This window comes from Symphalangus syndactylus, chromosome 9, assembly GCF_028878055.3.
Source record: "Symphalangus syndactylus isolate Jambi chromosome 9, NHGRI_mSymSyn1-v2.1_pri, whole genome shotgun sequence".
In the NCBI taxonomy this organism is placed as follows: Eukaryota; Metazoa; Chordata; class Mammalia; order Primates; family Hylobatidae; genus Symphalangus; species Symphalangus syndactylus.
In genome coordinates, this window is record NC_072431.2 from 72,341,188 (window position 1) to 72,354,176 (window position 12,989).

The 12,989-nt window shown below is 50.8% G+C and overlaps 1 protein-coding gene across 1 annotated transcript; it reads left to right on the forward strand.

Moving 5' to 3' along the window:
• Positions 1-3,931: 3,931 nt before the first annotated feature.
• Positions 3,932-11,814, forward strand: LOC129490703 (speedy protein E18-like). The gene is made up of 7 exons (XM_055294526.1): positions 3,932-4,236; positions 5,192-5,410; positions 6,732-6,962; positions 7,992-8,050; positions 9,269-9,354; positions 11,398-11,641; positions 11,755-11,814. The coding sequence occupies exons 1-7, from the start codon at positions 4,077-4,079 to the stop codon at positions 11,812-11,814; spliced, it is 1,059 nt and encodes a 352-aa protein (XP_055150501.1). The 5' UTR covers positions 3,932-4,076.
• The last annotated feature ends 1,175 nt before the right edge of the window (positions 11,815-12,989 follow it).

A 12,989-nucleotide genomic window follows, 5' to 3' on the forward strand; every position in this document is an offset into this window, starting at 1 on the left:
AAGCAGTGAGGAGAGACCAGCAACCCCCAGCCTCCCCACACTCCCTTCTCCCAGCGGATAGCACTTACTTTTCCTGAGAGCAGCCTCCTAAACCAAAGCTGAGTGCAGAGCCAGCCGGGGACCCTGGCTTTATTAAATTTAAATTAATTTTGTTAATTAATTTATTTTTTAGAGACAGAGTCTCCTTCTGTTGCCCAGCCTGGAGTGCATTGGTGCAATCATAGCTCACTGCAGTGCAATCATAGCTCACTGCAGCCTCCGACTTCTGGGCTCAAGTGATCCTCCCTGCTCAGCCTCCCAAGCAGCTGGGAGCTACAGGCATGCACCAACACACTTAGCTAATTTTTTATTTTTTGTAGACATCGGTCTCATTGTGTTGCCCAGGCTGGTCTTGAATTCCTGGGCTATGTGATCCTTCTGCCTGGGCCTCCCAAAGTGCTGGGATTACAGGTGCGAACCACCACACCCTGCTCAGGCACCCGGACTTTGAAATGTGCAAGGAGACCTTTCTGGCATTCTTTCACATTATAAGCATTTTTATGCCCGAAGTATGTGTCAAAGACTGTAAAATCCATTCAGGGAGAAAAAAAAGAAAATAAGAAAAATAAGACTCAGTCCCCAGCCCTCCAGGAGTGAATACCAAGGTGGCGGGCCAAACTGTTCACCATTTAGGCATCTGTGATAAATGTGTAAGCAGCATTTCTGAAGTCAGACCTCCTAATGCTTATTCAGTTTGTATCTAAGACAGCTGATAAAAGACCCAATAATAGATAAATGGGCTGGGCGTGGTGGCTCACGCCTGTAATCGCAGCACTTTGGGAGGCCCAGCGGGAGGACTGCTTGAGCCTAGCCAGGAGTTCAAGACCAGTCTGGGCCACAGCGAGACCCCATCTCTATAAAAAATTAGCCAGGCATGATGGCGTGTGCCTATAGTCCCAGCTACTCAGGAGGCTGAGGCGGGAGGATCACTTCAGCCTAAAAGTTGAGGGCTGTAGTGAGCCTCCAACTGATTGTGTCACTGCACTCCAGCCTGGGTGACAGTGCATGATCCTGCCTCAAAAAAAAAAAAAAGCGGGGGCACGGCTTGGAGGCTGTTTCAGAAGGTCCCACTGAGCCAAGGACTCAAGGCCAGGCCACAGCCGTCCCAAGTGAGGCCCTGATAACATTTCACCACACTCAGAAAACCTTGTCGGCTCATTTCAATCCATAGTGATTTTGCTTTCTTTAGGATCTCTCTCTCTCTGTCCAACCCAGGGAGTTCCAAATCCGAATGGATTCCAATGGTGGAGTTAAATCAGGCCCCACCTCAGTTTTTGAATTACAATCAATAGGGCTGGGTGCCAGCATCTGTATCTTAACGTTCCTCCATGTGATCCTGCTGAAAGGCTGGTATTTGCAAATCCCTTTTTTGGGGGAGTGAAGGGTTTTTTTTTTTTTTTTTTTTTAAGAGACAGGCCTCACTCTGATGCCCAGCCTGGAATGTAGTGTTAAGATGAGAGCTCACTGCAGCCTCGAACTCCTGGCCACAAGAAACCCTCCTACCTTGGCCAACCAAAGTGTTGGGATGACAGGAGTGACCACTGTGTCTGGCCAGGAAAGCCCTTCTGTTTCACTTGAATGATATTTCTGCAGCATACCTACAACCATTGTTGTATTAAACTGCATCATTGCGGGAAAAGAAAAGGTGAGAGGTGACTGTTTTGCTTTTTTCTGAACATATCAGACCCAATCTGGGCTGTTTAGCTTTTTTTTTTTTTTTTTTGAGATGGTGTCTTGCTCTGTCACCCAGGCTGGAGTGCAGTGGCGCAATCTCGACTCACTGCAACCTCTGCCTTCCAGGTTCAAGCGATTCTCCTGCCTCAGCTTCCCAAGCAGCTGGGATTACAGATGTGCACCCCCACACCCAGCTAATTTTTTCTGTATTTTTAGTAGAGACGGATTTAAACATGTTGGCCAGGCTGGTCTCAAAATTCTGACCTCTGGTGATCTGTGTGCCTCGGCTTCTTAAAGTGGTAGGATTACAGGCATGAGCCACCGCGCCTGGTTTGCCAATTTTTTGATAACGTATCAACATCATTTAAGATGGGCACAGCCTCAGTGTAGTGTGTCTAGACAAGGTGGCCAGAAGAGAGAGGAATATGCAAACCAGGCTTAAAGATGGGTTAAATCAGAGCATTTCATTCCACAAAAGAGAAATTTTAATGGAGTCAGAACATTGATGATCTAATATTTGAAAGCCTATTAACTAGGAGAGAGATAGCAAACTATTTTGTTGTAGGAGGACCCACCCAGCTCTGATGGTTTAAAGCGTTATGAATGCGAATTTGAACTCCAGAAAAGCAGAGCTTCCTAACAATGGGACTTCCACAGCAATGGGATCTGCTTCCTCATTCAGTTTGTGCCTTTCCCATGAGTGAGAGACTCCTAGGAGAGCCGCAGCCCATTAGGAAAACGGGTGGGAACTCACTCGCAAGTTCTTTGTTTTTTTTGAGATGGAGATTTGCTCTTGTTGCCCAGGCTGGAGTGCAATGGTGCGATCTTGGCTCGCTGCAACCTGCGCACCCCGAGTTCAAGTGACTCTCCAGTGCCCTCTCCCGAGTAGCTGCGATTACAGGCAACCGCCACCATGCCTGGCTAATTTTTTGTATTTTTAGTAGACACGGGGTTTCACCATGTTTGCCAGGCTGGTCTCAAACTCCTGACCTCAAGTGATCCACCCCCTTTGGCCTCCCGAAGTGCTGGGATTACAGGCATGAGCCACTGAGCCCGGCAGGGAACCCACAGGTTTTCTGGATGTCTCTGAATGTCATGCAACTCTTTTATTTATGAAAAAAAATTTTTTTGACACAATGTCTTGCTGTGTTGCCCAGACTGGAGTGCGGTGGCAAGATCACAGCTCACTGCAGCTTCTAATTCCTGGGCTCAAGTGATCTTCCTGTCGCATGAGTCTCCCAAGTAGTTGGAACACAGGTGCCAGCCACCACACCTGGCTAATTTAGTTTGGTTTTGTTTTTTTAGAGATGGGCTCCTGCTATGTTGCCTATACTGGTCTTGAACTGCTGGCCTCAGGCAATCTTCCTCCCTTGGCCACCCAAAGTGCTGGGATCACAAGCATGAGCCACTGTGCACAGCTGAGATTTTTTGACTTAGTCTTTTTGTACATGCGATATTTTATTCATAGAATCCATAAATGGAAGGGAAATTTCTGAGTTCAGAGCAATACATATGATACAAAACTTGATACAGAGACTAGAGTTTCTTAGCCGAACTCCTCCGGGCTGGCTTAGGTAATCCATGGACTCCCTGAAATTGGGGACACCATTGGAAATACGTGTGAGCTCAGGGGCAGTTTCCTATGATTTTCAGGCCTCAAAATGTCTCTTGGACTCAAAGTTGCCTTAGGGCAGAGGACGCGTGTACCCCCGGTACAGAATCTCGGACGGTGAATGTCAGTAAACATTCGGCAGAAAAGCTCTGCCAAATTGAGTGCTCTGATGTGACTTTTTCATCAAGTCAATGTTCCTGGGATCTCTTGTACATGATAATCTCACTCTGGTACATGATAATCTCACTCTTGTACGTGACAATCTCATTCTTGTGAGATTTCATAGTTTCTGCTTACCCTAGTTTTCTTTCCCACCCTATTCCCTCTCCCACCAGACTGGACTCTGAAATGGGCACGTACAAAGAGGAGACCCCAACATGCTTCAGGCTTTGAGTGGAGAGAACACAGCCTCTGCTGGGACAGGGAACAGAAGGATGCGGAGACCCTGAAGATGCTTCTGGACAGTTGTCTAAGGTTGGGACAGTGGCAGGAGATACCATTCACCCAGAATCTCCAGGACAAGAGATCAGCCTGGCAGTTACAGTTTTGTTTCAAACTGGTTGCCAGGTTGGAAAGACCGATGACATCAGAGATTCCGACCTTCCTGATTGGAAGGATTGGACTCCGTGGGCACCTGGAGTTCAGTTGGACAACAGTATCTTCTCAGAGCTGTTCCCCACTCCTGACTTCTCCTAGCCTTGAGAATTGATAACATACTCTTCTGGATCCTAGCAGTGTCCAGAAGAAGGCCATGGACAGAACAGAGACTAGGTTCCCTGAGAGGGGACAGATTACGGGAAAGATCATGACCAGCCGTCAACCGCATCCCCAGGATGAGCAGAGCCCCCAGCGGAGCACCTCGGGGTACCCCCTCCAGGAGGTGGTGGTTGACGAATTGTCGGTACCATCAGGTGAGGGAACTGGAGGAAGAAGAGGTGGGATAGGATTGACTCAGACGAAGGAAGGGGGCTGGGTGCAGTGGCTCACGCCTGTAACCCCAACACTTTCGGAGGCCAAGGCAGGCGATCACCTGAGGTCAGGAGCTCAAGGCCAGCCTGGCCAACATGGTGAAACCCCATCTCTACTAAAAGTATAAAAATTAGCCAGGTGGTAGTGGTGCGCACCTGTAATCCCAGCTGCTCGGGAGGCTGAGACAGGAGAATCACTTGAGCCTGGGAGGAAGAGGTTGCAGTGAGCCGAGATCGCGCTACTGCACTCCAGTCTGGGTGAGAGAGACAATGTATCAAAAAAAAAAAAAGAAGGGTCAGCGGTCAGGAAGGAGAACCTGAGGAGGGTGTGTGGAAAGAATGGAGAAATTCAGGCTGGGTGCAGTGGCTCACACCTGTAATCCCGGAACTTTGGAAGGCCAAGGCAGGTGGATCACTTGAGGCCAGGAGTTTGAGACCAGCCTGGCCAACATGGTGAAACCCTGTCTCTACTAAAAGTACAAAATTAAGCTGGGCATTATGGCAGGCACCTGTAATCCCAGCTACCTGAGAGGCTGAGGCAGGAGAATAACTGGAATCTGGGAGATGGATGTTGCAGTGAGCTGAGATTGCACTGCTACACTGCAGCCTGGGCAACAAAGCAAGATTCTGTCTCAAAACAAAACAAGAAAGGAGGGACTCAGAGAGCCAGGAACCAGGGAAGGACATGAGGCGGTGTTCTGGGGACAGAAAGACGGAAGAATGGGGAGGGGAAGGAGCGGCACTTGGGGTTGAGCAGAGGAGAAAGTCAGAAAGGTGGCTTAGAGAAGCCAGCAGTCTGCGAGACTGGGGAGGATGGAGAGTGGTTTGGGGTTTTGGGTCGGGGTCTAAGTTGATCAGATGCAGAAGCATTACACGGTGGCCTGGTTTCTTTACTCAGCCCCTGGGGTAGATCCCAGCCCCCCATGTAGGTCACTTTGCTGGAAAAAGAAGAGGGAGTGGTCCGACGAATCTGAGGAGGAGCCAGAGAAGGAGCTCGCCCCTGAGCCTGAGGAGACCTGGGTGGTGGAGACGCTGTGTGGCCTCAAGATGAAGCTCAAGCGAAAGCGAGTGTTGCCCGTGCTCCCTGAGCACCACGAGGCCTTCAACAGGCTGCTTGGTAGGAGGACACCCCAGAGAGCACCTCCAATCCTGTTCTCCTAAAAAAGAGCAAACTTCCAAAAATCACACTTTTCCAATGGGAAAAATATGCCCCCAGTGGGTGAGCTTTCCATGCGGGAGGACTCTGAAGTGATCACTCATGAGGGACACTTAGGAGACGACAGAGGATTAGGCTAGACTTGATAAAGGTTGGCGCTTGGGATAAGAAAGCTTGGTTTCGGGCCAAGCATGGTGGCTCATGCCTGAGATCCCAGCATGTTGGGAGGCTGAGGCAAGAGGATTGCTTGAACTCAGAACTTTGAGGCTGCAGTGAGCTATGACTACACCACTGCACTCTAGCCTGGGTGACAGAGCAAAACCCTGTGTCAAAAGAAAAACTAAGGCCGCGTGTGGTAGCTCATGCCTGTAATCCCATTACTTTGGGAGGCTGAGATGGGTGGATCACTTGAGGTCAGTTGTTCGAGACCAACCAGACCAATATAGCGAAACCTCATTTATACTAACAATACAAAAATTAGCCAGGCGTGATGGTGCATGCCTGTAATCCCAGCTACTCAGGAGGCTGAGACAGGACAATCACTTGAACCCGGGAGGCAGAGGTTGCTTTGAGCCAAGATAGCACCACTGCATTCCATTCTGGGTGAGACAGTGAGACCCTGTCTCAAAAAAAAAAAAAAAAAAAAAAAAGAAGGAAGGGCCCAGAAGTCAGGAAGGAGCACGTGAGGAGGGTGTGTGGGAAGAATGGAGGTACTGACGCGCAGGGTGCAGTGGCTTACACCTGTAATCCCATCACTTTGGGAGGCCAGGCAGGCAGATCACTTGAGGCCAGGAGTTGGAGACCAGCCTGGCCAACATGGTGAAACCCTGTCTCTTCTAGAAGTACAAACATGAGCTGGGTGTTCTGGCGGGCACCTGTAATCCCAGCTACTTGGGAGGCTTAGGCAGGAGAATCACTGGAACCCGGGAGGCGGAGGCTGCAGTGAGCCAAGATCGCACCACTACACTCCAGCCTAGGCCACAAAGCAAGACTGCGTCTCAAAAAAAAAAAAAAAAAAAAAAAAAAAGGGACTCAGAGCCAGGGACCAGGGAAGGACATGAGGACATGAGGAAGTGTTCTGAGGACAGAGAAATGGGAGAATGGGGAGGAGCAGGAGCAGCACATGGAGCTCAGCAGAGGAGACAGACACAAGGAAAGATGGCTTGGAGAAGCCAGCAGTCTGCGAGGCTGGGGAGGATGGACAGTGGTTTGGGGTTATCGGTCGGGATCTAAGGTGATCAACTGCAGAAGCATTACACCATGGCCTGGTTTCTTTACTCAGCCCCTGGGGTAGATCCCAGCCCCCCATGTAGGTCCCTTTGCTGGAAAAGGAAGAGGGAGAGGTCGGACGAATCTCAGGAGTCGTCATCGGAGGAGCCACAGAAGGAGCTTGCCCCTGAGCCTGAGGAGACCTGGGTGGCGGACACGCTGTGTGGCCTCAAGATGAAGCTCAAGCGAAAGCGAGTGTCGCTGGTGCTCCCTGAGCACCACGAGGCCTTCAACAGGTTGCTTGGTAGGAGGACACCCCAGAGAGCACCTCCAATCCTGTTCTTTCTAAAAAGAGGAAACTTCCAATAACCACACTTTTCCAATGGGAAAAATATGCCCCCCCACTGGGTGAGCTCTCCATGTGGGAGGACTCTGAAGTGATCACTCATGAGGGACACTTAGGAGACGATAGAGGATTAGGCTAGACTTGATAAAGGTTGGCGCTTGGGATAAGAAAGCTTGGTTTCGGGCCAGGCGTGTTGGCTCACGCCTGAGATCCCAGCACCTTGTGAGGCTGAGGCAAGAGGATTGGTTGAACTCAGGACTTTGAGGCTGCAGTGAGCTATGACTGTACCACTGCACTCCAGCCTGCGTGACAGAGCAAAACCCTGTCTCAAAAGAAAAACCAAGGCTGGGCACAGTAGCTCATGTATGTACTCCCAGCTACTCAGGAGGCTGAGACAGGAGAATCGCTTAAACCCGGGAGGCAGAGGTTGCAGTGAGCTGAGATCGCATCACTGCATTCCAGCCTGGCCCACACAGCGAGACTCTGTCTCAAAATAAATTAATAAATAAATAAAAATAAAAATCAAATAAAGAAAAACAAAATCAATAAACAAAGTGGTTTCAGCTGTGCCCTCTGAAAATGTCTCTTACAGACTTTTCTAAACCTAAGTGTCTCCATCCATAGTGGCGGATACCAAGGCCATGGTCACACCCTGATGTGACTGTCTCATGAAGAAATGATGGGAATTCCTTTATGACTCTGCAGTGGTCCCTCCGTGTCTGCTGGAGGGGGTCCTGGCTGATTCCCAGCTCTACATCCTATAGATTCTCACACCCACGGCCTCCTTCGGCCTCTTCTCAGGGGATTCTCAGAGCAGGAGCCCCTCTCCCTTGCCCAGTGAAACTCATTCTCCCCTCTCCCATCCACCTCACCCGTGGCCACAATCCTGAGACTTCCCCCCGGGAGGCACACTTCTCCTCGCTGCTCTGCTGCTCCCACGGAAACCCTGTCCTGCTTCTCACACTGACATCTGCTCTCTAATCACAGAGGATACTGTCATTCAAAGATTCCTGGCCTGGGACAAAGACCTGAGGGCGTCGGACAAGGTAAGGTTGTTCTCCATGTAACTGTGTTCCTGTTCCAATGCACGGCTGGGGGGAGGGCGCAGCTTCCAAACCCACAGTTCTCTCTCCACCACCTCCCACCAGATGCTCCATCTTTTTTTTTGTGTGTGTGAGACAGAGTCTTGCTCTGTTGCCCAGGCTGGAGGGCAGTGTCTCGATCTTGACTCAGTGCAGCCGACGCCTCCTGGGTTCAAGCAATTCTCCTGCCTCAGCCTGCAAGCAGCTGGGATTACAGACATGAACCACCAGGCCTGGCTAATTTTTGTGTTTTTAGTAGAGACGGGGTTTTGCCATGTTGGCCAGGTTGGTCCCGAACAACTGACCTCAGGTGATCCACCCGCCTTGGCCTCCCAAAGTGCTGAGATTACAGACGTCAGCCACTGTGCCCGGCCAGCTCCCATGGTCTTGAGTCTTGTCACCCACACGTTCTTTTTTTTTCGGAGACAGAGTCTAGCTCTGCTCCCCAGGATGGAGTACAGTGGCATGATCATAGCTCATTGCAGCCTCTAACTCCTGGGCTCAAGCAATCTTCTTTCCTCAGCCTCCTGAGGAGCTGGGACTAGGCACATGCCACCATGCTCAACTGTATTTTTGAAATCTTTGTAGAAACAGGGTCTCTCTATGTTGCCCAGATTGTTCTCGAACTGTTGGGCTCACGTGATCCTCCTGTCTCCACCTCTCAAAGTACTGGAATCACAGGCTTGAGCTGCCACTCCCACCTATTCTTGGTCTTTTCATGACTTGTCAGCATCTCCCTCAGGACTCTGCTGGTCTCTTGCAGAGTGAATGAATGGCCCCTGCCTCTCCTACGGGTCCTGTGGGATCTGAGCCCTGGGGCACAGTCTGGCCGCAGCCCTGAAACTCCTGGCCCCTCTACTCTCAGCTCTTTGGGACAGTTCTCTGCCTGGCACACAAAAGGCCCTCCTGACAGCAGCCGACCTAGACACACCCCCTCCAAAGATCCCATCGGAGCCCACCATCCTGGGAGCATCACCGAAAACCCTTCCTCCGGCTTCTTGGATTTGCATCCGACCTTGGAATACCCCTCCACCCCACAATTTCCACATGAGCACAGTCACCCCAACATTGAGGTCCCTTCTCTGATGGGCAGCCCCTCCCCAGACCCTCATTCCCCCTCTCCACAATCTTCCTCTTCCAAGATGTGACCTCTCCCTCTCTGTGTTCCTTTCTCTCCATCAGTATCTCCTGGCTATGGTCATAGCGTATTTTAGCCGGGCCGGCCTCCTCTCCTGGCAGTACCAACGCATTCATTTCTTCCTGGCTCTGTGAGTGGTTTGCTGCCTCCTATCCCTCAATATCCAACACCCTGGGATAGCGGGGGAAGTGGGATTCCAGCCTTTCATTTATTCTTTCACCTATTTGTCCTCTTTACACTGTGTACAAAAAAGGGAGGATTATACTATCATAGACTGTTGTTTCTAAAAAGAAACTCAGGCTGGGTGCAGTGGCTTATGCCTGTAATCCCAGCACTTTGGGAGGCCGAGGCAGGTGGATCACCTGAGGTCAGGAGTTCGAGACCAGCCTGGCCAACATGGCCAAACCCATCTCTACTAAAAATAGGAAAATTAGCTGGGCATGGTGGTGTGCACCTGTAATCCCAGCTACTCGGGAGGCTGAGGCAAGACAACCCCTTGAACCCAGGAGGTGGAGGTTGCAGTAAGCTAAGGTTGAGCCACTGCACTCCAGCCTGGGTGACACAGCGAGACTTTTTCTCAAAAAAAAAAAAAAAAAAAATCCCAAAAAACAAACTCCAACGCCAGTGTACAAATAAAAGAATAAAACAAAAGGAACCACAAACCGCTCCTAAGGGAAAAAGAAAAGTAGTGGAGGAGCGGACACGACGCTTCCCCCAGCAAGCAGACGTTTCTGGTTCTTCTCTCTCTCTCCTACTTACATCAACCACAAACGCCATCAACCTCCTCCGGGTTCCCATGACAGAGGTCACGGTTCAGGTCCCCCTCGCATCACTCAAATCCACTGTCAAATGCTCCCTGCTGGGGTCTCCTGGAGTCTCTCCCCAAGCCAGGGGGCTTTCTAGTGCAGCCTGAGCATCTTTCCAAAGCACGACAACCTCACTGTCCACCTGAACAACTTCCTTAGCTGATGTCTTTCTCTATCGAGGCCAGGGTCCACAGTGCCAATTCCACCCTCTCTACAATCTCTACAAGCACACTGGCTCGCCATCTTGGTGTTTCCTGGCGTGGCTTCACTGCCCCTTCCAAATGCCCTCCACTCGACTTTGTGTTTGTGTTTTCTGTCTGGGTGTCCTGCGTACACGTGATTCTGAAGGGAAGGACCCATTCCTTGAAGTCAGTTCACCCCACAGCCTCTGTGATGCCTTCCCCTCATCTTCCAACTTCTGCATGCCCGTAGCTCTCCAGTTACATCCTGGACACTGGGATTAGGTCATCTGCCCTGATTACTCCCAGTCCCATTAGACTAGATGCCTGTAGAAGGCAGGGTCCTGGCAAAATATCAATGTATACAATTTCTTTTATTTTTTTGAGACAGACTTTCCCTGTCCCCCAAGCTGGAGTGCAGTGGTGAGATCATAGCTCACTGCAGCCTTCATATCCTGGGCCCAAGCGATCCTCCCACCTCAGCTTCTTGATTAGCCCCAACTACAGGGCTGTGCCACCACACCTGGACAGTTTGTTTATTTATTTATTTGTTGAGACAGAGTCTTGCTCTGCCTCTCAGGCTGGAATGGAGTGGCCCAATCTCAACTCGCTGCAACCTCCGCCTCCTGGGTTCACACAATTCTTATGCTTAAGCCTCCTGAGTAGCTAGGACAAAGGGGCGTGCCACCGCAACAGGCTGATTTTTGTATTTTTAGTAGAGACGGGGTTTCTCCATGTTGACCAGGCTGGTCTCCAACTCCTGGTCTCAAGCGATCCACCTGCTTCAGCCTTCTAAAGTGCTGGGATTACAGGCATGAGCCACCACGTCTGGCATATTTCTTATATTTTTAAGAGAGACAAGTGTCTTGCTATGTTGCCCAGGCCCGTCTCAAACTCCTGGCCTCAAGTGATCCTCCTCCTCCCGTCTCCAAATGTGCTGGGATTCCAGGCATAAGGCACCATTCTTGGCCACCAGTTCGGTTTTTGTCTCCATCCTGAAGGAGTGGGAGACACCCTTGATCAGGTCTCTGTCCAGCAGAGCCCTCCTGAGGAAGGCGTGGCTCTCTGCAGGGTGGGTGCCAGTCCTGAGCTAGGGACGGTCGCCTGCCCTCCTCTCTGGGAAGCTGACCTCAGACGGAAGTCTCTCCTGGTGGTGCCCCTGAGCAGTAACCTGATTTCTGTCCCCAGCTACCTGGCCAATGACATGGAGGAGGACGACGAGGCCCCCAAACAAAACATCATCTACTTCCTGTACGGGAAGACCCGCTCTCATATACCCTTGTTCCATAAGCGTCGGTCCCAGTTACGCCGTTCCATGAACTGGAGGGCCAGGAAGAACCGCTCTCAGATAGCCTTGTTCCAGGAGCTTCGGTTCCAGTTCTTCTGTTCCATGCGCTACAGGGCTTGGGTTTCCCCGGAGGAGTTGGAGGAGGTGGGTGGGGCCTGGGGAGGTGGGGAGGAATCAGGTGGGCTGGAGGCTGGACAAGGGGAGAGACAGGTATCCTGGCGAGTCCCCGTCTTCTCAAACGGCGTTTGTTTTTCCAGATCCAGGCTTATGACCCAGAACACTGGGTGTGGGCACGAAATCGCGCCCGCCTTCACTAGAGCTCCAGGGACCGTGCAGGCCTGAGGTCATCGGCCTGAGAGAAGGTACATCTGCATCCTCCGGGGTAAAGGCAGAATATTGGGGTCTACTTCAGAAATCCGAGGAACCCAATTGCTTGATCCGGCTTCAAGCCTGGGCAACGTGGCGAGATCCTCTCTCCACAAAAGTACAAAAATTAGCCAGGCGATGTGGGAGGCATGTCTACTCCCAACTACTCAGGAGGCTGAGGCGGGAGGATCGCTGGAGCCTGGGAGGTCGGGGCTGCAGGGAGCCCTGATCCTGCCACTGCACTCCAGCCTGGGCGACAGAGTAAGACCTTGCCTCAAAAATGATCATAAATACTGAGTTCGGGGAGGTTCATTATGATTGACGCACTTGAGGTACCGATTTGGGTCGAGGGTTCAGTGAAGCTTTGGTTTACATCTTGCGCAGCTAACCACGTTGAGCACAGAGCGTGAGACTTCGTCATGAGGAGGTAGGATTATGGATTAGGCTTCTGGACTCGTGGTTTGCGATGTTGTCACATTAGAAACAGATCTAGCATGGTTACAAGTTTAGATCTTAAGTGACACAAAAGGCCCCAGCTGTGATGAAGTCCAAAGCCACATTCTCTGAGAATACCCTACTCCCTGGGAAGACCCACCCAAAGTCCTTGCTATGAAGCAGATCACTGGGGCTGACCTTGGGTGTATTAAGTGAGTTTTGGAGTCATGGTCACCAAAGCGTGATATCACAGTTGAACATGATAGTTCAGAAGCAGGGTATAGAATGAAAGGCAGGAGATAAAATTGCATTTCTCAATTGCTCTGAACTCTAGTTAGACTTGACATGGGACGTGAATAGCCTTCCTGTCTAGAGAGCTGCCTCCTTGAAGTGTAACATCGTCTCTCTCACTTCCAGAACACTGTGCCGAAGGGAGATGTGGATTTTCAGCAGAACTTTATTCCAATGCTAATGGCAGACACCAGGGAGGAGGAGAGGAGCCATTTGTGCAGATCATCTAGAAGAACCTGGACCGTTCTTGGTGGAGCTGAATACAGTGATCACGTTGTCCTCCTAGGAGCAGGGGTGGGGGTGGGGGGTGGGGTACTTCTAGGAGTCCTTGGAGAAAAGTAAAAAACTAGGAGTGTCTCCAGTTCCACCCTTTCCTGTGACACCACCTCCCTTTTTCTAT

Coding starts and splice junctions, on each gene's coding strand:
- LOC129490703 (XM_055294526.1), top strand. CDS start 4,077: ATGGACAGAACAGAGACTAGGTTCCCTGAGAGGGGACAGATTACGGGA. Junction 4,237..5,191: donor CGAATTGTCGGTACCATCAG/GTGAGGGAACTG, acceptor TTCTTTACTCAG/CCCCTGGGGTAGATCCCAGC. Junction 5,411..6,731: donor GGCCTTCAACAGGCTGCTTG/GTAGGAGGACAC, acceptor TTCTTTACTCAG/CCCCTGGGGTAGATCCCAGC.